Source organism: Bos grunniens, chromosome 2, assembly GCF_055505025.1.
Source record: "Bos grunniens cultivar Pamir isolate PY7600 chromosome 2, Bosgru_T2T1.0, whole genome shotgun sequence".
NCBI classification, from domain to species: Eukaryota; Metazoa; Chordata; class Mammalia; order Artiodactyla; family Bovidae; genus Bos; species Bos grunniens.
Genome location: NC_141166.1, coordinates 46572828 through 46598336, shown reverse-complemented (window position 1 = coordinate 46598336; position 25509 = coordinate 46572828). Strand labels below are relative to the sequence as shown.

At 39.5% G+C, this 25509-nt stretch overlaps 1 protein-coding gene across 5 annotated transcripts in view; it reads right to left on the bottom strand.

The window, feature by feature from the left end:
- Positions 1-9321: 9321 nt before the first annotated feature.
- Positions 9322-25509, bottom strand: part of ALS2 (alsin Rho guanine nucleotide exchange factor ALS2) — a 67913-nt gene continuing 51725 nt past the window's right edge. For 3 of the 5 annotated variants that reach the window (XM_086345859.1, XM_086345862.1, XM_086345857.1), the window contains 14 exons: positions 25001-25165; positions 23332-23443; positions 23019-23096; positions 20770-20903; positions 19680-19847; positions 15969-16086; positions 14902-15059; positions 13938-14060; positions 13243-13419; positions 12491-12536; positions 12213-12274; positions 11480-11629; positions 11296-11392; positions 9322-10668 (listed from right to left, as the gene is read on the bottom strand). In XM_086345859.1, the coding sequence (XP_086201985.1) occupies positions 10630-10668; positions 11296-11392; positions 11480-11629; positions 12213-12274; positions 12491-12536; positions 13243-13419; positions 13938-14060; positions 14902-15059; positions 15969-16086; positions 19680-19847; positions 20770-20903; positions 23019-23096; positions 23332-23443; positions 25001-25165 (1627 nt within the window). In that variant the 3' untranslated portion in view covers positions 9322-10629. The remainder of the gene's footprint in view (positions 10669-11295; positions 11393-11479; positions 11630-12212; positions 12275-12490; positions 12537-13242; positions 13420-13937; positions 14061-14901; positions 15060-15968; positions 16087-19679; positions 19848-20769; positions 20904-23018; positions 23097-23331; positions 23444-25000; positions 25166-25509) is intronic. The other 2 variants (XM_086345861.1, XM_086345860.1) reach the window with 1 other exon arrangement.

Sequence of the window (25509 nt, the reverse complement as noted above, 5' to 3'; positions counted from 1 at the left end):
AATGTAGGAGACATAAGAGACCTGTGTTCAATCGCTGGGTAGGGAAGATCCCCTGGAGAAGGAAATGGCAACCCACTCCAGTATTCTTGCCTGGAGAATCCCATGGACAGAGGAGCCTGGGGGGCTATAGTCCATAGGATCACAAAGAGTCAGACACGGCTGAAGCGACTTAGCACACACACACCAAAACTCAACTTCTCTTTATAAACACAAAGTATTTTTGCACAGTTTTAATGTACATTGAATTTTCTGGAATGTTACTACCATAACTGAAGAATGAATTTACTTCGTTTTGCTTGGACTTTATCAAGCCCACCATTTCAGAAAAACCATGTCATTGACAGTAAAGCTGCTTACAGTATATAACACACACTGCAACACACCAGGCTGCGGCTGTGTCTGTCTGCATTCAAAGCCGCTGATTCCCTAGAGAATTCTTTTATAGGTGCAAACGTGTTACTTCATTATATCTTTTGGTATAATGATATCCCATTTTATACATTGTAATAGTATCTTACCAGCCACATAATTTACTTAATTAAATAGAAATTAAGTAATTAGTAAATTACTAATTAACAGAAATTTACTTAATTTCTCTTTCTCATTATTACTAGGATTTTGTTTGTTTGTTTGTTTCATGTAAGTAAGTGCATTAGTCTGGGCTTCCCCAGAATCAAACACCGAGCAAGGATTCTAGTGAGGTGATTTGCTTGGAAGGTGATCCAGAACATTAGTAGGGGAGTGGGGTATTAAGACAGGGCAAGGGCGGAAAGACAGTAAAAGGTGTTATCAAGCAAGAAGCTGCTCTGGGTACTGTGGTGCTTAACCCATGGAGAAACAAGGGGCAGGGAGTGGGGTTATTCATCCCAATGCTGCCAGATACTGGTGGAGGGCTTTCCCCAGAAAACATTACTTCTGGGCCTTCCAGCCTGCTTCATGTGTGCATTCACAGAGTGTGGACGTAGAATGCACCAAAAGGGACAAGGTAGGGCACTGACAGTACTTGTTACAGGAGGATAATAATGAATAAATCGGGAATTTTTTTAAAAGGAGCATTTCGCATTAGTTGTTAAGGACATGGGTATTGAATCGGATGAGGCTGAGACCACTGTCTAGAATCTAGACAGACTGTGGTGTTGACTCAGGGAGGATGTCTAGGAAAAGACAGATCATCATGTAGTCTCTCAATTCTAAGGCAGTGAGAAGAGCAAAGCAGAAAGCTGTTACGAAATCTTACACATTCTTGCCCAGTCACATTGAAGTTTTCTAGTTTGCTAGATTCTGCCAAAACTTGACATCATAAACTTTTGCCCTGCCCAGCACCACCCATCCTACCCGGCCCCAATTCGGTTTAAATCCTCCCTTGTTCCTGCATTCCAATTTTTGAGCCTCTATTGAATCATTTAGCACAACAGTTGCTTATAAGACTCATCTTCCTCCCTGGAGGGGAGCACTACCAAGGTAGCATTTGAAAAGGGAGATGGGGTGTCTGCCAGACAAAATTCAAAGCAAAGAGATGAGTCTAACACCAAGCCATCATACTTGGGCAACTTCTTAAAATGCTTCTCACAAATTGTATGTTCTTGGTGAGGCAGTATGAATCAGACAATGATGCTATGTGTGCATTGTGGGCGAGCCATAGTTCTTCCATATTTAATGCCCAGATGACAGTGTGCCCTACCAGGCCTATCCATGCAGCATATGGGACACTGGAGACTGTAGACTCCTGAGATGAAACTGTGAGAGAAACTTACAGACTGTGGTTTCTATGTGCGTGTGTGCTAAGTCCCATCAGTCATGTCTGACTCTTTGCAACCCCATGGCCTGTAGCCCACCAGGTTCCTCTGTCCGTGGGATTGTCCAGGCAAGGATACTGAAGGGGTTGCCACGCCCTCCTCCAGGGGATCTTCCTGACCCAGGGGCGAACCTGAGTCTCTTTTGTCTCCTACATTGGCAGGCGGGTTCTTTACCACTAGTGCCACCTGGGAAGCCCAAACATTATCTGACATTGTTGTTCAGTTGCTAAGTCATGTCTGACTCCTGTGTGACCCCATGGACTGTAGTCCACCAGGCTCCTCTGTTCATGGGATTTCCCGGACAAGAATATTGGAGTGGGTTGCCATTTCCTTCTCCAGGCGATCTTCCTGACCCAGGGTTCAAACTCATGTCTCTTGCATTGGCAGGCAGATTCTTTACCACTGAGCCACCTGAGAAGCCTTAATAGAAGGTTTCTATGCTGCTGCTAAGTCGCTTCAGTCATGTCCGACTCTGTGCGAGCCTGTAGATGGCAGCCCACCAGGCTCCCCCGTCCCTGGGATTCTCCAGGCAAGAACACTGGAGTGGATTGCCATTTCCTTCTCCAATGCATGAAAGTGAAAAGTGAAAGTGAAGTCGCTCAGTCGTGTCTGACTCTTAGCAACGCCATGGACTGCAGCCCACCGGGCTCCTCCGTCCATGGGATTTTCCAGGCAAGAGTACTGGAGTGGGGTGCCATTGCCTTCTCCGAGAAGGTTTCTATAATGAGTTCTAATTATCAAAGTGTGTATGTGCTCAGTCACTCAGTCACATCTGACTCTTGGCAACCACAAGGACTGCCGTCTGCCAGGCTCCTCTGTCCATGGGATTTTCCCAGCAAGAATATTGACTTCAGCCTCATTCCTTGTCAAAACTTGGATCGAGGCTGACGATCCTTGAGGCAAACAAATGCAATCTTACAGATAAGGAATCTGACACTCAGTGGGGTATTCAGTAGATTTCACAAGTAGTAAGGACAAATGTTTTCCTCCTTTTTTTTTCCCATATTTAGCCCTGAAACATGGTAGTCCCTGGCAAAAGATTGTGATGTCCTTTCCTTGCCTGCCTTTTTATGACCGTCAGCTGAGACTTAATCTATTTCTGTCTTGAGGATGAGAATACTTGATTGAGACTGTAGTAGCCAATCATAGGCAATCCTGAGCTAAGTAACACAGGAAGCATGGCCAATTCTTATTATTAACTTAGAAGCTGCATTAGTGTTATTGACACCTAAGAAATTTGCCCTAATGTTATTTTAAAAATCAGTATATGTGAACTTTTAAAAATATAGTGATTATTAAATGCCACAATCCTTACCCATATTATGCTTATTTTTCAAAACAATGCTTTCTACTAGACAAAGCTGAAAAAGCACTTTAAACTTAACGATGAGAAACAGCCTGTACACAAATGGCTGGCTTCCTCTGGGTCAAAAGGCTGTTGACTGGGACTAAGACAAATGTTCAGCTTTACTTAGGCTCCACAGCAATTTATTATTTCATACTTATGAAAGGGTTTCTCAAAGCAAAACCTGCTCTTTCAAAATCAAAAAATTCTCCATGCAACTAAAGCATTCATGCATCGATGCAACTAAAGCATTCAAATATTACTCACAATTTTTAGCTCTTAAAAATTGACAGAGGGCAGACATTTGTATTAATAGATTTCTTCTGGTAACTGGGGGTCATCTGGAAGGGTCTCTTACCTGCAAGACTGCAAACATGTAACGCTGCTCCTATGCAGAGAAAAGCTTTAGCAGGAAATACCAGTGGGCTATTAGGTACCAAAGTCACCTCACTGTTCTAGATAAAATCTCGGTGCATCCTCTTTGATCTAATCCACGGAAGCCTAACCCCGCCTCACCACTAAATTACACTTAAGCCTCCCCTGTTACAAATCTTCCTACGTGTTCCTAGCACTGGTTTCTTGCACTGGATCTGTAAAGTCCAACATACCATTTTCAAACCTTCGCTTTAGTATTTTCTGATGGCCAGCACATAGTAACCAAAAAAAGATGAATATTTTTGTTGACTATTTCAGGAAAAGACACCCCATGATAGACAATAGCATCTTTATTGAAATCTAAGGGAAAAACTGATACTTGAGAGTAAGCTGACTTACTAATCTCATTTTCTCACATTATGGTGAGGAAACAAATGGAAGACTCTTCACCCAGTAATAATGAGACTGATACATGATTTCCTTCTGCAAGTTCAGTTCAGTTCAGTTCAGTCACTCAGTTGTCTCCAACTCTTTGCAACCCCATGGACTATAGCACACCAGGTCTCCCTGTCCATTACCAACTGCTATAGCTGCTCAAACTCATGTCCATCGATTGGTGATGCCATCCAACCATCATCTCACCTTCAATCTCTTCCAGCATCAGGGTCTTTTCCAAGGAGTCAGTTCTTTGCATCAGGAGGCCAAAGTATTGGAGCTTCAGCTTCATCATCAGTCCTTCCAATGAATATTCAGGGCTGATTTCCTTTAGGAGTGACTGGTTTGATCTCATGGCACTCCCAGGGACTCTCAAGAGTCTTCTCCAACACAACAGTTCAAAAACATCAGTTCTTCTGCACTCAGCTTTCTTTATAGTCCAACTCTCACATCCATATTTGACTACTGGAAAAACCATAGCCTTGACTAGACAGACCTTTGTTGGCAAAGTAACGTCTCTGCTTTTTAATATGCTATCTAGGTTGGTCATAGCTTTTCTTCCAAGGAGCAAGGGTCTTTTAATTTCATGGCTGCAGTCACCATCTGCAGTGATTTTGGAGTCCAAGAAAATAAAGTCTGTCATTGTTTCCATTGTTTCCCCATTTGCCATGAATAGGAGTACGTCAAGGCTGTGTATATTGTCACCCTGCTTATTTAACTTATATGCAGAGTACATCATGAGAAACGCTGAACTGGAAGAAACACAAGCTGGAATCAAGATTGCCGGGAGAAATATCAATAACCTCAGATATGCAGATGACACCACCCTTATGGCAGAAAGTGAAGAGGAACTAAAAAGCCTCTTGATGAAAGTGAAAGTGGAGAGTGAAAAAGTTGGCTTAAAGCTCAACATTCAGAAAACGAAGATCATGGCATCTGGTCCCACCACTTCATGGGAAATAGATGGGGAAACAGTGGAAACAGTATCAGACCTTATATTTTGGGCTCCAAAATCACTGCAGATGATGACTGCAGCCATGAAATTAAAAGACGCTTACTCCTTGGAAGGTAAGTTATGACCAAACTAGACAGCATATTCAAAAGCAGAGACATTACTTTGTCAACAAAGGTTTGTCTAGTCAAGGCTATGGTTTTTCCTGTGGTCATGTATGAATGTGAGAGTTGGACTGTGAAGAAGGCTGAGCGCCCAAGAATTGATGCTTTTGAACTGTGGTGTTGGAGAAGACTCTTGAGAGTCCCTTGGACTGCAAGGAGATCCAACCAGTCCATTCTGAAGATCAGCCCTGGGATTTCTTTGGAAGGAATGATGCTACAGCTGAAACTCCAGTACTTTGGCCACCTCATGCGAAGAGTTCACTCATTGGAAAAGACTGTGATGCTGGGAGGGATTGGGGGCAGGAGGAGAAGGGGACGACAGAGGATATGGCTGGATGGCATCACTGACTCGATGGACATGAGTCTGGGTGAACTCCGGGAGTTGGTGATGGACAGGGAGGCCTGGCGTGCTGTGATTCATGGGGTCACAAAGAGTCGGACACGACTGAGCAACTGAACTGAACTGAACTGATGGGACCAGATGCCATGATGGGACCAGATGCCATCTTAGTTTTCCGAATGTTGACTTCTAAGCCAATTTTTTCACTCTCCTCTTTCACTTTCATCAAGAGGCTCTTTAGTTCTTCTTCAGTTTCTGCCACAAGGGTAGTGTCATCTGCATATCTGAGGTTATTGATATTTCTCCTGTATATCTTGATTCCAGCTTGTGCTTCATCCAGCCTAGCATTTTGTATGATGTACTCTGCATATAAGTTAAATAAGCAGGGTGACTACATACAGCCTTGATGTACTCCTTTCCTGACTTGGAACCAGTCTCTTGTTCCATGTTCAGTTCTAACTGTAGCTTCCTGACCTGCATGCAGATTTTTCAGGAGGCAAGTCAGGTGGTCTGGTACTCCCATCTCTTTCAGAATTTTCCAGTTTGTTGTGATCCACACAGTGAAAGGCTTTGGCATAGTCAATAAAGTAGATATTTTTCTGGAACTCTTGCTTTTTCGATAATCCAACGGATATTGGCAATTTGATCTCTGGTTTCTTTGCCTTTTCTAAATCCAGCTTGAACATCTGGAAGTTCACGGTTCATGTACTGTTGAAGCCTGGCTTGGAGAATTTTGAGCATTACTTTGCTAGCTTGTGAGATGAGTGCAATTGTGCGGTAGTTTGAACATTCTTTGGCATTGCCTTTGGACTGGAATGAAAACTGACCTTTTCCAGTCCTGTGGCCACTGCTGAGTTTTCCAAATTTGCTGGCATATTGAGTACAGTGCTTTCACAGCATCATCTTTTAGGATTTGAAATAGCTCAACTGAAATTCCATCACTTCCACTAGCTTTGTTCATAGTGATGCTTCCTAAGGCCCACTTGACTTCACATTCTAGGATGTATGGCTCTAGATAAATAATCACAAAGTCATGGTTACCTGGGTCGTGAAGGTCTTTTGGATAATTCTTCTGTGTATTCTTGCCACTTCTTCTTAATATCTTCTGTTAGGCCCATACCATTTCTGTCCTTTATTGTGCCCATCTTGGCAAGAAATGTTCCCTTGGTATCTCTAATTTTCTTGAAGAGATCTCTAGTCCTTCCCCTTCTATTGTTTTCCTCTATTTCTTTGCATTGATCACTGAAGAAGGCTCTCTTCTCTCTCCTCGCTATTCTTTGGAATTCTGCATTCAGATGCTTATATCTTTCCTTTTTTCCTTTGCTTTTAGCTTCTCTTCTTTTCTCAGCTATTTGTAAGGCCTCCTCGGACAACTACTTTGCCTTTTTGCATTTCTTTTTCATGGGGATGTTCCTGATCACTGCCTCGTGTACAATGTCACAAACCTCTGTCCATAGTTCTTCAGGCTGTCTATCAGATCTATTTCCTGGAATCTATTTGTCACTTCCACTGTATAATCGTAAGGAATTTGATTTAGGCCATATCTGCATGGTCCAGTGGTTTTCCCTACTTTCTTCAATTTTAAGTCTGAATTTGGCCATAAGGAGTTCATGATCTGAGCCAGTCAGCTCCCAGTCTTGTTTTTGCTGACTGTATAGAGCTTCTCCATCTTTGGCTGCAAAGAATATAATCAATCTGATTTCGGTGTTGACCATCTAGTGACGTCCATGTGTAGAGTTGTCTCTTGTATTATTGGAAGACGGTGTTTGCCATGACCAGTTGTGTTCTCTTGGCAGAACTCTGTTAGCCTTTGACCTGCTTCACTTTGTACTCCAAGGCTAAATTGGCCTATTACTCCAGGTATTTCTTGCCTTCCTACTTTTGCATTCCAGTCCCCTATAATGAAAAGGACATCATTTTGGGGTGTTAGTTCTAGAAGGTCTTGTAGGTCTTCAGAGAACCGTTCAACTCCAGCTTCTTCAGCATTACTGGTTGGGGCATAGACTTGGATTACTGTGAATGGTTTGCCTTGGTAATGAACAGAGATCATTCTGTCGTTTTTGAGAGTGCACCCAAGTACTACATTTCAGACTCTTTTGTTGATTATGAGGGCTACTCCATTTTTCTAAGGGATTCTTGCCCACAGTAGTAGATATAATGGTCATTTTAGTTAAATTTGCTCATTCCGGTCCATTTTAGTTCACTGATTCCTAGAATGTTGACGTTCACTCTTGCCATCTCCTGTTGGACCACTTCCAATTTACCTTGATTCATGGACCTAACATTCCAGGTTCCTATGCAATATTGTTCTTTACAGCATTGGACTTTACTTCCATCACTTTACATCCACAACTGGGCGTTGTTTTTGCTTTGTCTCTGTCTCTTCATTCTTTCTGGAGTTATTCCTCCACTCTTCTCCAGAACGTATTGAGCACCTACTGACTGGGGGAGTTCATCTTTCAGTGTCCTATCTTTTTGCCTCTTCAAACTGTTCATGGAAGGTCCCCTACTAAGTGACTGTTCTGATCCTAACAGTCCATTCTCTATCTCAGGTGGGAGCTACCTCTTTTTTGAAATTTTCAGGGAGGTGACAGCTGGAAGAATATTTGGAAGCAGGATGAGAGAGGGTACATACCCCTGGCAGCCATGCAAAGAGTAAAGACCAAATGGCAGCTGTTAAAGGTTTACCAGCCCTTTCATCCTAAATTAGACAGATGGCATTCTGTTACTCTGTTGTAGATGGAAGCTCAAGCTAGGAATGTGATACATTTGTGACTGCTTGAGCACAGTGTATTTTATCAAAAAAACTTAACTTTATTTAAAATTTGCAACTGTTTTTCTACTTATGAGTAGCCCACTATGAAATAACATCTCTGGCACCTGCAGTAGAAAAAAGCACTGGAATTAAGAGTAGGGAAGTTTCAGTTTGGAATCCCAGTTCTGATAGCAAGAAAATCCCAGCCTCTGCTTGTCTACAAGATCAGGGGGTTAACACCTGCCCCATGGGGCTGTGGGCATTAGCACACATGTGTTAGACCTATGTAAGCTGCTGCATCAAGGCTAGGTATTTCTACTTGCAGGCACTGGCCTGGCGACTTATCCTCGAGGTTTTCCCCTCAAGGGAACTGAAAATTTACAGTTTTAATATGCTTTCTGAAAAGTATAAATACAGTGTGAAGAGTCAAGTAATGGAATAACTGGCTTTCAAGACTCCCAATAAAAGAATGAATTGTAACTCTTCTCTTAGAATTAAGATAGCCTACTATCATTTGAGAACTTCAGTATAGGTTTCAAGTCTGTCAGTTTCTAGAATTATCCCTCTCTCTTCCTCTAAAGAGGTCATTCAGTAAATTTGTCTTTACAAGCCAAATGTGAAATCTGTGTTTATCCCAAAATCAAAACAATTGCTAATGGTAAACGTAAAGTGCTTAACATAAACTAAACTTTAAGCGTTGGTCTCTTTCCAATAATGACAGGTACATCCTGGTAAATGCTCCCTGAGAAGACATTACAACTGGTATGCAATTAAATAATGCCTAATATTTTTAGCCAGAATTTTAAATCCTCCATTTTCCCTCCTCTGTATCTGTTTAGGAAGGGAAAAAATTTAACTTCTAACTATCAAAATATATCTTATTCAAAGAAATAATAGTACCATTTCTCTTAAGACCCTTGTCCTCAGTTTATTAGGGTCAGAAATTTAATTTGTTCTTTGTCAGCAAAGGTGCTCTAATTTATGTCTATTCTAAAGAAAGAGAGCTCTAAAACTCTGTGGGATCTCTGAGGCCTGTACAAACAGGCATGGATTACAATACAGGGGGCAAAGCCCCCACCCACAAATAACTAGACTCGGATTTCTTTTAAATTTTTAGGTGGCCCAGTGTCACTTCCTTCACAATCATAAAACAACCTCATAAATATGAATGTCTTTTATTATGAAAATTGCTGTTACATTACAGCCAACATTCCAAAACAGTATTTTAATAAACACTTGTCTTGATTACAAAGTAGAGCAGAAACCATGATCCTTTTTCAAAATCGATTAACATCTGCAGATGTTAACATGAAGAAGGAGGAGGACACTCCAAACGCTCACCCTGGTGTAGAGGAGATGAGATGGGGAAGAGCACCTGTTATCCAGAATAGCTACTAGTGTTACTTGTACAGTGTAAACCAACCACTTACAATAGGACATTTAAAAATGGTGAAAAGCAAAACAATAAAAGGCTGAGGTGTCACAATACTTTTGAGATGGGAAAAGCCAAAGTGAGTTTCCTTTTCCTTCCTCTCTGTGAGTTCAGTGCAAGGTATAGGGAAGAACCACAACACTAGGTCAAGGATGGATGCAGTTCTTTGCTTCCATATTTCCCAGTCTCCAGTCCTATTTTTAAAAACAGCTTGCATGTAAAAGCCCTTCAGGCTTTCACAGGTCCTGGAACACAGCGTTTGCACGTGGATGAATGAGGTTCCACAGCAGCTCAGAGTCAGTGTCTGAATTCCAGTGTATCCACTCTGGAGCATTGTAAGGAATCCAAGAACACAATTCCTATGTTCTTTCTCATTGGGAGGCAACAGACTCCTATTTGGGTGTGCTCCATGTTTGGGGTCAGGGTGTAGAAGTAGTAACTGCACAGAACCTTTCCATCACGAATAAATGCCCTGGTGGAAAAGCTTAGAAAAAGTTAAAATTGCAGTTTAAAAGTTCCTCTTTCCCCTTCCCTCAGCAAAGAAGCATGGTGCACACATGATTGCAAGGAATTCTGGAAGGCATAGTGTGGCTACTATAGTTTCAAGTACAAAGTATTCCTTGCAAAGGGGTCTGGGGTGACTGTGGGCAAACCAGAAACTCAAAAATATTCATCAACCTCTTTAATGTAAGAAGCCACACTGAGAATTTTATCCTACAAGTTCATGAGCTGGCATACTCTTTACCATAGGAAGGGATAGCCTCGTTTCTCCAACAGCAGATGTATGATACTTGGGAAACTTAACACAGGCCAGGGACTGGTCTAATCTGATTTCTACCTCCTTTTCCGTCCTCCCTTTCCACCGGTCTTTTATTCTGGGCTCAGAGCTCCAATCACTAGCAAGGCTCAGAAATAACAACCAAAATAATACAACGTCCTAATTTCAACACTGTTCTTTTTTGCTGCTACAGGAAGACACCAGATGGTGCTGAAACACTCTGAATAGATAATCCAGTTGTCAAGCTGTTATGCAGCCTAGTTAAGCTTCTCACGCTGGATCTGATAGTAACATGCCTGAAAGAAAAGTTCAAAACCATTTAAAATTTACTTTAAAAGAAATTACATAAACATAACAATGCACATGGGACTAAGAAAAGAACTCCTTTATGAATACTGAGCGCTCAACAAAATCAGCTGCTCTCATATTTTCCCATTTTCTTCCAGTCCCCCTATCCTATCCCATGTCTACTTTGTCTAGTTGTAATTAGTAGAAATAAAACTTTGTAAAATTCTGATTCTAAAACAGACAAAAACATTTTTTTCAAGCTGTTTAACATCTGTTATTAAGCAGAAATATCTTAATTTGCTAAGCCACTACTGACTGGACATTTAGAATATGCTGATGATCAGTATAAGGTACACAAACAAGTGTAATCAGAATCACCAACATGTTTGATAAACACACAGGTTGAGATTAAGCATCATTCCAGACCTACTGAGTCAGAGGATTGGATAACTTGCTTTAGTATTTTGAGACTGACCAATTCTATTTTCTTTAATATAGTATATATTTTAAAATATTAACAATATGTGCTGTTTGCATTAAAATTTTATATAAAAGAAGGTGGTTAATGAAAGATTCACAATATTGTAAATGAAGGAGAGATTTTAACAAAATATTAAATAATATCTATACTTTACCTTCAAAGTAGTGAACATTATACCCTGTTCTCCATGCTGAAGATATGGGTCCATTAGATCCTCGATGAGGTGTACCTCAGAGCCTAAATTCCTAATCCTGCCCCAACGAGAAAGAGATATTGAGTTACTTCTGCTTATGTATGTCCTACTTCTGAATCTATTTAAGTTAGAAGAGATTGGTCACCTGGCCCGGAGCACCACATATAAAAAAACAGGGAATAAGTCATCCATGGACCATAGGAAGTCTTCCTGAAGTGATGCCAGGACACTCTGAGAGATCTCTTCAAAAGTCTGCTGGATGACTTTTAGTTTGTCTGATGGGGTAAACGTTGTGCTGTTGTAAACAAACAAACAAAAGAAACAATTAAAAACTAGAAATAAATGACAAAATATAGCCTATGGTTGTTTTCTTAGTAGAGCCATTTGACATTGTTTGACAATATACTCTAAGGGCTCATGTGCCTTAAGCTGGACACATCAGGCAAAAGGAGTCACCAGAAGGGATGACCTCTGTAAGCCTATGATTCTTTGAGGAAAGAAGCCTCCAGCTATGAATGGTTCACATGAAAGAATTCACTAAGTCATAGATCACCTCCTTTTACCCACATGGAACCTTATTGTCCTAATACATGCTCTTCTCTGAGTAAGAAGCTTAATTTCCCTTTGGCTAAAGATATGATTATGTAGATAAATTTCTGGGTAGGTTCTTCACCACTTCTGAAAATGCAAGGGCCTTGTAGAGTAAAAGGTAACCCAAATGTCTCAAGAGTTTTTCTGATATCCAGGCTGAGTTTGACACCATCTTGGGGAGTTGGGTGTGGAGGGACTAGAGTTTAGGTAAATATAAGATCGCATCAATATCTTAGTAAACTAACCACTCCTTTGATTTATGTAATTTTCAACAAAGCAGAGATCACCTGATCTGTTGCAGACATTCCACAGCTGAGGCAAAACAAGCATCTTTCGTGGTTGGCAAAACCTGCAAAAAAAAAAAAAAAAGGACTGATAAAGGTCAAAGAAGAAAGCTGTCTTTTGCAGTGACAATAAACATAAACGACACCAATCACAGAATGCGTGTCTTAAGTGAGTAACTTACGATTGTATACTATACTATCAAAGTAAAATGGAAATTTTTTTGCTAATCCCCCACACCAAACAAAAGCATATTTGCTAAGGAAACCAAAATCCACTGTACCTTTTTATTCTCTCCAAGGACTGACAAGGCCACTGGCCAAAATTTCCTACAATGGAATCCATATGTTGTTAATATGTGTTTGTGTCTTATGGTAGATTAAGCCCCATAAAAACAGTTAATGACTAAATTGACTTTCCTGTCCCCACTTAAAATAACTATTTCAGTTACTTAGTTTTTACTACTGAACCAGTCCATTGAAAAAATTTACTTTCCAATTAAGGCTCAATCTCTTTTTTCTAATAGCACAAATCTATAATTATTGGGTGCTGTGGTAATCAGCTTCATCATAACACTTCTAAAAAGTATAATTATTGACTGTTTCCTTAGATTATAGGAAACAATGCCCTACAATAAAAAAGGGCACTTCTAAACTTTTAATTAGAAATTGTAGATGGGAAGGGAGGGAGGAAAGAGAAGAGAAAAGAAGGGAAAGAAGAATGCAAGAGACTGAATACAATTAACTTTTTCTGAAAATGTGAATGTATGTACTTGGCTTCGAAGAACTGCAAAATATCAGTCAGGAAAAACTCAAATTATTTACATATATTCAGAAGAATAATCAGATTTCAAACTCACATCTAAAGATTCTCAGAAATAAAGATTTTTAAATATCACTATTTTGCTAAAGACAGGCAATAAGTAATAAGTGCAAACCATATATTCAATTAAATATCAAAGTACCAAATTCCTGATAATGCTGTTTGCATTTTGAGTTAAAACCACTAGCTCCCATTCATAATTACTGTACTGACCTCTGCACCCCAAGGAAGCCCAAAAGAGCAAGGTCTGTCTGCTTATTTAGCCGGAGAACACATTCCCAGTAAACGTCCTCCTCACGATCATTATCCAGGGCGTACAGCATGAACAGTGGTGGGTAGAGCCGAGGTAGGAGTACAGGAAGCAGTAACCCAGAACCTGTTACCACATAGCTACAAAACATCACAGGGAGGCGGAGAACCCTTAACATTAAAACTGAATATAGAATCAAACATGGAGCTTCATTTTCTAGAAGTAGAAAGTAAAGGTGGAAAATTTTGAGTAAAGAAGCAGTTCTATTACTTCTTTTACGTAAGGAGTTAACATGAGAAGTTTACCTATGGCCCCAGAGTTTTGTCTTGGGTCACCTGTGAATTCTTTTCATAGGCTCAAAATCTAAATGAAAGCCCACTGTGTTTACATTTTAAGGTTGACTTCTCTGTTGAACTGTGGCAAAATGATCTACTTTGCTCATCAGCCTTTGTGCCTAGTCATCTGTGGTTACAGCTTCATGGCATTTGGCTAACAGAACTTGAGACCTAAAAGAAACCTCAGAGATCACCTAATCCAACCAAACTATTTTAAAAAGAAGGAAACAGATCTAGAGAAAAGAATTTTCCCTGAGATTCTCTGCATAAGATCACTTGGTTCCCATCCTCTTTCTTCACCATCTCCACCCAGCTCTACTCACCCTGGCTCTGGTGATTCAGATCTGGAATCTGACTTTCCAGTGCAGAAGGATTTCCTTTCGGTCGGCAGAGGGGCAGAGAGAGGAATTGTGCTGCCCTCTTCAGGAAGCTCAGGAAATAAGAACCTAAGGAAGAATAAAACAATCATTATACAGTTACACCTCTAGAGTGAATAAAAAGAGTAAAAACACATTTCCATTATTTAATCCACTTAAGGACCAATTAAATCAAACTTCATATCAATTATAAAAGAAAATGCCAATTCCCTTAAGAGTCTTAACTAATGCTTTTTACATAATAAAATTAACAATGTAGCTAATGAGTGTATATGTGCTCAGTCCTGTCCCACTCTTTGCGACCCTATGGACTATAGCCTGCCAGGCTCCTCTGTCCATGGGGTTGTCCAGACAAGAATACTGGAGTAGGCTGCCAATTCCTCCTCCAGGGGATCTGCCCGATCCAGGACTGAACCTGCGTCTCTTGCATCTCCTATACTGGGAGGCAGGCTCTTCACCACTGCACCACCTGGGAAGCCTCACGAAACATAAATGCTCGGGGATAAAACTTCCTATTAGACTTTGTCTTCTCCAGGTGTTAGGTTAGGCTAGGTTTTAGAGACACAACTTTGCCTAGAGATTAACTCCAAATAAGACTCCTATATGTCACACCAAAATTGGTATTAAAAATTTATTTTTAGCTTTCTATTATACTTAATGAGTAAGAAAGACATAAAGGAAATAAGTTACAATGGCTATGAACACAAAGTAAAAATGTGTTTTCACTAATCTACTGAAGGATCTATGGCATAAAACCATTTTCCTGATGAATAATTTCTGCAATAAAGAGGAACATTCATGATTACAGCTTTCCTCGCAAAGCTGTAATCTCTAGATTCAGGGTGAAGCCATCCAAGCATGAGTGTAAACTAGTATTTCCACACCCTGCTGACATGAAAAGCTCTCTCACCTCACCAGCTGGAAAATTCGCTTCAGGTAGGACTTAATCTCCTTCACAGCCTCCTGCAGTAGCCGGCGGTTGGCTCCCACACCCACATATGTCATTCTATACACTGCAACCAGAGTCTCCACAAGCCTGCCCAGCGGGTGCAGAGGAGTGTCGCAGGCCTGAGCAGGAGAGAACCAATGCAGCCAGTCAGTGTGCACCAACAGCGGAAACAATCAGAATAAACAATTTCATAAAGGATAAACAATTTTCAAAGCGCCAAGAGTCTACTTTTTGGACCAGGAATATTTAAATACTTCAACTTCTCTGAAAGCGTTAATTCTACCCAAATTATATGGAGTAGGAATTCTTAATCAAAGAATCCTATTAACATTTTGGAAAAATAGCTTTGGATACTGATATAGAATAACATCATTAAAAGAAAGGTTCTAAGGGAATTCCCTGGCAGTCCGGTGGTTAAGACTCTGCACTTGCACTGCATAGGTTCAATCTCTGGTCAGAGAATTGAGATCCCACATGCCATGTGGCCCAGCCAAAGGAAAAAAGAAAAGAAAGATAACATACCTTAAATGTCAAGAAAAATACATGAAATGTTACCTTGCAGAAAACTGAATAATGAGAGTTGAAACAGTCACTGTTCAGTTCCCTTGATTTCTTCTAATACTCCTTCCTGCAACCCTACATCAATGCCTGTCATACTTTAAACTGTGGTCTGATTTCACAGGATTGGAGAAGGAAGCAAAGACAGCATAACCATGGGGTGAGGGTGGGGTGCCTTCTTTATATAACTTTTAGTTTGTTAATGTTACAAACAGAAAGCCATTTTAAACTCTGACCCTAGATGTCCAGGATCCCCTTGAACATTTACAAAACTTATAAATTTCTACCATCATAATCAGCCAATCTTCAGGTGGAAATGTGTTCTTAGCAGTCAGAGAATTAACAAAAGACATATTAAGAAAGCAAAAACAGGATATGAGTAACAATAAGCTGTGAGTACATATGAATGATATACTGTGTTAGTTGTATCATTAATTAACAAAACCAGTATGGTTCCGATTCTCATTTACCTTTATTAAGTATTTCTTAATGTCATCATATTTCTCCACGGAGAAGGCACCAACATGCTGAGGAATGAATTCCAAACTCTCTAGTGTCTGAGTCTGTGAACGACTTAGTATCTCTGGACTATAAAAAGGGAAAAGAAAGCCTATCATATATTTTAAGAAAGCAAGATAATTTTAAGTGCACATGAAGCTCTATTAAGGATGAAATGGAGCAACCATCACAGTGTTCAGACAAATGTACTTATAACTTGTAATTGTCCTATATTAGATTTATATAAGTTATTCAAAATAGCACTTAATGTTACTCCACACAAACCACAATAAATTAATGAAAATGTTGTGCCAATATAAACCCTGGTGTTGAAAAATACTGTTATACTGTTGTAAAATACTGTAATGTAGTATGTGTAATAGCCTGAAGAGAAAACCGGTGACAGACTTGTTAGTGATGATAGAAATGGAGTAAAGGGGAGAGGGAGAGCTAAAGAATGAAGGAAAACAAATCAAAGGGCAAAGGGTGAAATGGAAATGAGCTCAAGATGTAAGGGGATAATGCGGACACTACAACAGGTGGTGGGGTACGCACACAATGGGTAAAGGGAAGCTTCGGATGAAGAGGTTAAGATAAAACACATACCAGTCATCAACTGAAATTTTTTGTATTGGCACTCTATCATTAGATTACAATTAATGAGAAATTAGAAACAGTGCACAATTAACATTGATACTATTTTAATAGTATCAATGAACAAATAAGATCTTTGTGGCAACAATGTGGTTTTACACAAAAGTTCATTCATTCTCACTTCTTGGAAATACCCAACAAAAGTTAACCAAGGTTAACTGGAGGACTCAAGTCTCAATGTCTTGGCCCAGGGGCTCTATCAGCGAAGGCTGACCAACTACATCCCATAAGGACACATCCACAGCTTTAATCAATCCTGGGAGTTTCCATTTCTTTCACTGATACAGTAGGAGATAAAAATCATAAACTTCATGAATGAAACACTATAATCAATTCCCACTGATCCCCAATACAGGAAAAAACAAAACCAAATCTTTCTATACTGCAGGGATGAGAAAGTTCTTTAGATTCAAATGCTAATCAGTGCTTGTGGAAGTGACTGGCCAAGTTACATACAGAAATATGAAGAATGGTAGATGGAAAAGAAAAGCAGGAAAAAGAAAAAGGAAGAAAATAAGAAAAAGAAAGAAATGAAAAGTACATCTGTAATTTTTCTTTCAGCACTTCCAAATCATTGTGCCACTTCCTTTTGGCCACCAAGGTTTCTGACAACAAAGATGCAGCCATTTGAACTGAAATTGCCATATACATGCAATGCATAATTCCTCTGTAGCTGCTTTCAAGATTTTTTCTTCCAATTTGAATATGACATGTCTGTGCATGGATATCTGGTTTTTTCTAGGATGAAGTTTGTTCAGCTTCTTGAATGTGCAGGTTTATGTGTTGGGCTTTCACCAAGCTTGGGAGTTTTCAATCACTACTTATTCAAATATTTTCAGCTCTGCAATTTTTCTCGTTTCCTTCTGGGATTCCAAGGACACAAATATTAGACTGTCAGGTCCTTAGAGCTCTGTTCACTTTTTTTTTTCACACTCTGTTGTTCAGCTTAAATAATTTCTATTAGTCTATTTTCAAGTTTACTGACTTCTGCTGTCGTTTCCTATCTGCTACTGAGTCCACACAATGATTTTTAAAATTTTGCTTAATTTTTCATTTCAAAAATTTTGATTTGGTTCTTCTTTATATCCTCTATTTCTTTGCAGGTACTTACAATTTTAACATTTGTTTCAAGGATATTTACAATTGCTCATTTGAATGTTTTTATAATAGCTCCTTTAAAGTTCTTGTCATATAATTCCAAAATCTAGGTTAAGGGGTCATGGATATCTGTTGATTATCTTCCCCTGAATGAGTTGAGATTTTCATGGTTCTTTGATTGCCAAGTAATTCTGGTTTATTTCCTGGACATTTTGAGTATTACGCTATGAGATTCTGGGCCCTGTTTATATCCTATTGAGGATGTTGACATCCAAAACATAGTAAACATAGAACTGAAACTGTTGTCTTTACAAAGACCTGCTTATGAAGCTGGCGCTTGGGTGGCACCTGGGAACCAAACCCCCTATACGAATATGAAGCATTTCCTAACATAGGGTATTGTGGCGCTGCCCGTAAACTGTATTAACTAAGTGATTTACGGTGAACACATGCTTCCTTCCGCGACTGTGGGATTTTGGTAGCTGGTAGGCTTAAGATTGGAGAAGGAAATGGCAGCCCACTCCAGTACTATTGCCTGGAGAATCCCAGGGATGGGGGAGCCTGGTTGGCTTCCATGTATGGGATCGCACAGAGTCGGACACGACTGAAGCAACTAGGCAGCAGCAGCAGGCTTAAGATGCCTATGTGACCAGTCCCCATAAATACCTGGGGCAGTTCATCTCTAATGGGCTTCACTGAGCAGAAATACTGTGTTTGTGTGGCTGCATTTTACTGCCTGGGGGAGAGTGTGCTGTGTGTGACCCCTCAGAGAAGAGGCAGAGCACAGGAAGCTTGCACATGGATTCCTCCAGACTCTGCTTGTGTCTTCTTCCCTTATGATTGGCTGTGGAGCCTTACTGTGTTGCTGGAACAACTCTTACCTGTGAGTACAACTATATGTTGAGTCATATTATGAGTCCCTCTAGTGAATCACTGAATGTGTAGGTGACCTTAGGAGTCTTTCAAACAGCTGATATTTTTGTTTCTGCTGTCTGTGGGCTGTGGTTCCAGTGTTAGCCCACTTCCCACGGACTATGCAGGCCTGTCTGGGTCTGTTCCGTGAGTACCACTCAAGTGTCAGTCTGGGACCTAGGTGGACTGCTTAGCTAATTAGAATCAAATCCACACATGAACAGGTATGGGGTGAATCCAGGAGTTCATAAACAACTTATCAGGGTTGCTTTCCAAAGTTCCTCTCTCTCCATGACCTCTCCAGCATTTTCTGATTCCCCCTGTAGGTAAGTCTTTCAGCCTGAAATTACCCACTTCCATAAAGTGGTGGGAGGACAGAGAGAGAAGCCAACATAGCAGTAAGATTTGGCCCTGACTCCTGGACCTGATGATCCATCAAGGGAGAAGAAGGCTCCACATCGTAAGAGTCCTGGCTCCTCCAAGCACTCCTGGCTGCTCCAGCTGGTGCATCGCTGTCCTGCCACAGAAGTGCCTGTAGGCTGAAGCATGAGAAAGTGGAGAAGGAGAGAGAAAACCCAGTGTTCCTCCTCCACTCTTTCTGAGCTCTAGGAGTCTCTGGCATCTTAAGCCAGAAATAGAGGGGTTTTTCTGGATCCCCACACCACAGTGTGTGCTTCTAGTTTCAAGTTATACTGAGTTCAAGCTGAGGAACATGGAGGTTAAAAAACTTGTAAACTTTCCCTGGTTGGGTGGCACTTTAAATTCAGGTGTTCTCCCCCAATAATCTGCTGACATGTACTCTTCAGAGTTTTGAACAGCTCACCACGTATTCTGCCTGCATTTTATATTAATAGTTGAGTTCAGTAGAAGACACAGGGAGGCGTGTTTTATCCATCCTTACCCAGAAGTACATCGCTGACTTCTAAATTGTCCTTAAAACCTAAATGTGGAAATCCTTAACCTACTCGCTTTAGGTTTCATCTTCCACCAGACTCTATGCTGGGCAGGCATCCACGCACCTGTCTCTGTGTTGGCGCCGATTGGTGGTCAGGGCCACAGCAATATTGTCCCACGCTTTCCAAACCTCCCCTTGGCCTGGGTTCTCACAGCCGAGCTGATGCCAACATTCATCAAACACGGCTTTCCACTTCTCATCAGCCGGCACCGCCAGGTTTCCAAGCTTCCTGCTAATAAGGTTATGTCAACTTTTTATTGATTACTTATTTTTGTGCAAATATCCTAAGAAACAGAAACTTTCTAGTAATATACGAACTATAAATACTTCTATGACAAAAGCTGCCTAAGTTGATAGTGGCTCTGTTGTCTAAAGACTGAATAAGAAGTGTAAAGGGATGGTTTTTAGCTACTTAGTGTTTATTAGATACTAAAGTGTATGAACTGTTAAGTATGAAGCACATCAGACTTGTCTCCTTTGCTTTCTACATTTCTACAGAATTGATTTTGAAAAACTGATTCCTGCTAAAAAGAGAAGTTTCTGTGCCTTGCATATCTCACAATGAGAACTGTAAAATACATTATGCACTGGGTTCTAAAAATACTCTTTAAGAATAAACATGCTACAGAAAGTATATCATGCTCCCATGAAAACAAAGAATCTGAGATGCTATCAAAATAAAAAAACAAAGCAGAAGCTGGAATCAGTAAAGGAAAATAAACGTGCCAAAAACCTAGAGAAAGAACACAATACACTTAGAGACCTTGATTTTCCCCATATATGCAGCGTATACTATTCCATTTATTGTATCTATAGGGCTGATCTTTACTTTTCAAAATCAAGTTGTGCAGGGCTTCCATTTTAAAAGGTTCTCTTTCGATCAATTTGGATACCTGTACCATTAACAGTAAGATTATTCCTGCACACAGAACTTCCATCAGTTTAAACATTTATGCTCTGAGGCTATAATCGAAGATAAGACTATAGATTTAGCTATCTGTAGCAGTTGTCAGTTTACAATTCAGGGTTATACACTACTTACAAAAACAGACTTTAAAAACCTGTTCTGCATTTGAAATATTAACCAGTTTTTACAAAAGCGAGACAACTCAAAACATTCAATAATTAATCCATAATTAATACTCATTACTCACAAAACTTTAGGTCGGTCTTTATCACTCTCATACAGACTAGGCTTGAAGTATGTTCCAGTGATTTTGATCCCAGATCCCCATTCTCCACTAAAATAACCTTCAATGTAATCTCCATTTGGCATAGTCAGTGTTCCCTAGGTAATGGTAGAGAAAATGTGGAATTACAAGAGGTACTTCCAGTCTTAAAAATCAAGGTGGGGGCATTAAAAAAAAAAGAAAAAAGAAAAAGCACTACATGGTTGGCATTTTCACTTTTAATTAGTCCCTAATCCTTAAAAAAAAGTATATGTACACGTATGTGCAAAAAGAGTATATGAAAATAACCCATGGGTTAAAGAAAAAGAAATAACAAGAAAAATTGTTAAAATACATTGAGTTGTAAAAAATGAATACACAACTTATCCAAATTGATGCAATGCTACAACAGCAGTGCTTAGAGGCAAATTTAAAACTGTAAATGTCTATATTATTAAAAAAAAAAAAAAGACCTGAAATCAATAATCTAAAATTCTACCTCACAAAATTAGAAAAAAGCAAACTAAACCCAAAGCAAGAAGATACTAAATATTAGAGTAAAAATCAATGGGAAAGAAAATAAGAGATAAAAAAAACAATGAAACCAAAAGTTGCTTCTTTGAAAAGATACTAAAATTTGACACACATTTAACTGGATTGACTAAGAAACAAAGACCAACACTTAACTAGATTGATCAAGAAAAAGAGAGGACATAAAATTAGAAAATCAACAGAGGATATTAAAATGCAATAAGCTATAAACAAGTAAATTCTTAAAATGTCAAAATATTTGAATATATACATTTCACCAAAGAAGACAGATGAATTGCTAGTAAGTACTTGAAGATATGGTCTATAATGAGATTATTAGTCACTAGGGAAATGTTAATTAAATCCATGAGGTTTCAGTTCACATCCACTAGAATGACAAAGAGGAAAAAAAGAAAATAAAACGTATTGGCAAAGGTGTGAAGAAATTTGAATCCTTATACATTGACTATAGGAATATAAAATGATGCAGCCACTGTGGAAAATAGTTTGGCCATTTCTTAACATGTTAAACATCAATTTTCCATAAACCCAGCAACTGTACTACTAGGTATCCACCTGAGAGAAATGAGAACACATGTTCACAGAAGAAGTTTTAAGTGGAAACGGAAAACAGAAACAAACTCAGAGAGACAGAAAACAAACCTGTGGTTTTCAAATGGGAATGGATAGAATATGGACAAATTAGTGGTATGGGATTAACAGACACAAAGTACTATGTACACAGTAGATAAGCAACAAGGATATACTGTGTAGCACAGGGAATTATACCCATTATCTTGCAATAACCTATGCAAAAATACTGAGTAGTCATGGTGTACACCTGAAACTAACACAATATTACAGATCAATCATATTTCAATTTAAAAAAGAAGAAAAGAAGTTGTAGTTAACTTCACTATACACAATAGCCTAAAGTTGAAAACAGTCTGAAGTTGAAAATAATCCAATGCCCATCAACTGGTGAAGGGACAAACAAAATGTGGTTTGGGGATGCTGTTCAGCAATAAAAAAGGAATAAAGTACTGCACATGCCACAATATGTAAAAATCTCACAAACATGCTAAGTGTGAGAAGCCACACAAAAGAAAACCCTTGTTGCATGATTCCAACTACATGAAAGGACCTGAAAGGGCAAATCTATAAAGTTTATCAGAGGTCATCTGGGACTGGAAGGAGAACCAGGGAATGACTATAACCGGGCAGGAGACGCTGATGGAAATGATCTCAAACTGGATCATGGTAAGAGATCAGTCCTGGGAGTTCACTGCAATGACTGATGTTGAAGCTGAAACTCCAATACTTTGGCCACCTGATGCGAGAGCTGACTCATTGGAAAAGACCCTGATGCTGGGAAAGATTGAGGGCAGGAGGAGAAGGGGACGAAAGAGGATGAGATGGTTGGATTGCATCACCGACTCAATGGACATGGGTTTGGGTGGACTCCAGGAGTTGGTGATGGACAGGGAGGCCTGGCATGCTGCGGTTCATGGGGTCACAAAGAGTCGGACACGAATGAGCGACTGAACTGAACTGAAGTGAATGGTTGTACAACTCTGCATACGTACTAAAAAATCACTAAAATGCACACTTGAAACAAGTAAATTTTATTGGAGGCCAGCTTTTTTAAAGATCAAGAAAAAAATCAGTAAAAGATTATTAAGAGAGAGAAAGAAGTTTCCAACCTTTCCACTGAGGGTCCAGTCATCTGAAAATTCCCCTTCATAGATAGTATCATCTTCAGAAAGTAAAACCCCATTTCCCTATGTGAAGAAAAAAAAACAAAAATCACAACACATAAAACATAGGGCAACTTAGGGTAACAACTAACTTAGGGTATCTGTAGCCACATCCTCCAAAGCCTTACATAATCTTAAAAAAAAAGATAAGAAAAATTGTATTAGGGAAGGTGGAACATTAATAAAAAGATGACTTAAAAATTAAGGACTAGGAGTTTAAAAAAGTCAACCGTAACTATATGCAAAACATTCCACTCACCATCATTTTATTAAGATGGAAGTTGCCTTCATAGTATAAACCAAACTGGGTAACTACTACACCATTGCCTTGGCATACATCATCTTGCCACAGTCCCATATACTTCTCCCCTCTGCAGAGAAATAGAAAAAAAAAATTAAAAATAGAAATTTAAAAAAAAGAAATGAAATTAAAAAATCAATTATGATAAGGATGAGGTAGGGAAAAAACAATGATCACATGGAAGATACCAAGCATCACCCCTAGGTTAGTATCTGTCCCATTTCATTAATTAAAGTGTTAACGCTATCTCCTCCAACAGGGGAGAATGTGACTGCAAAACACATCCCACTCTGAGCACTGTCCTCTCAGGAACTGGTGGCTCAGATGATAAAGAATCTGCCTCAACTCGGGAGATCTGGGTTCAAACCCTGGGTTGGGAAGATCCCCTGGAGAAGGGAATGGCTACCCACTCCTGTATTCTGGCCTGGAGAATTCCACAGACAGAGGAGCATGGTGGGCTACAGTCCATGGGGTTGCAAAGAGTCAGACACCAACTGAGTGATTAACATACACATACTACCAGACACAGATCTGTATATATTTTCAGGGCTTCCTTGATAATTATAAAATATTAATTAATGCCAGAATTCAACTCAAAACAATGTCACTCAAGAGGTGAACTTAAAGCTATGCACAATTTTTCTTATCCAAAATTTATTGACTCAAATGGGGTTTATCAAAAAAGAAGGCTCATTCTTCTACCTACTCAAACTCAAGAGAAATCTTACTAATCTCCACTAAAAAAAATCAAATGAGTACAAATTACCTGTTAAATAACCATGGATTTTAGTAACTACAGCAAAAAATTTTCAATCCCACATTATGACAATAACATGTGTGTGCTAAGTTGCTTCAGTCGTGTCCGACTCTGTGCGACCCTATGGACTACAGCTCACCAGCCTCCTCTGTCCATGGAATTCTCCAGACAAGAATACTGGAGTGGGTTGCTATGCCCTCCTCCAGGGCACGAGATCAAACCCATGTCTCTTACGTCTCCTGCACTCACAGGCAGGTTCTTTACCACCAGCAATACCTGGGAAGCCCCAACAATAACATGAGAGGCAGATTATATATTTAGTCTAAAAGCAAATCAGGCCAAACCAGATACAGAGGCAAAAGAACTATTTTCCTCCCCAAAGTTTAGTTCATTGAATTTAACCAAGTTTGATTCCTGGGTGGCTGGCATGGTAACAAGTCAGAGGCTTGACAGGAACAACTACATAGAAAGGTGTTTAGATACTATTTCATAATCCCAAAAGGGAATTTCCACTGATCTTGCTAACTTTTTATTCCTATTATCTACTGACTGCATTAAAGGTTTCTCTTTGTATAATAGTCAGATTTGGTAGCCCCTTTGAAACATGAAAAGCTTTGTATGGGTAAAGCTTTAAGGAAAATCATACCAATGTTAATTTTTAATGATCCAGATCTTGTACAGAAGTAACCTGTTGTTTGGTTCACAACCGAATGAATAAAATGACACCTGACAACTCTGTTTTCTTATTAAAAATGTTCTCAGTATTGTCCAATTAATACACTTAGCCTTCATAAAATCATCTTTTTTTAGAGACGAATAGGAACCTTATCCTCTCAACTAAACTGTGAGAGAAGCAGCAGAATACTGTACCTCGTGATATCATCAAAGACACCATATCCTGCTTTCTTATCCATTACCCACTGGCCAATGAACATACTGGGAGAAGAGGAAGTCAGCTTGCCGCTTCGCAGGAGACCATGACCATGACGCATATTATCTTGAAAACAGCCTTCAAACACTTCACCAGAGGCATAACTGTGGTTAGAAAGAATGGATAAAGATCACAAGCATACTGAATTCTGATGCTCATTTTTACAAAGTTTAGGAAATTCAAAATTATACTCATGTCTCACTGGTATTTGTTTATTTATATGACTATTTTTCACCATCAAAAATCTCACTTTTGAATGACTGAGTTTAAGAAGTTGAAGATGTTATGGGGGGAATTTTATGCTAACATGGGGGAAAATGTGTCCCTTATGGGAAAATGATAATGAGTGATCTCTGGAAGAATGACAGGTTTTATCCATACTAGAGCTATGCAATAAACATCAGATAAATTCACAAGCAAGAAGGAGATTCTATGAGAAAGTTATGGC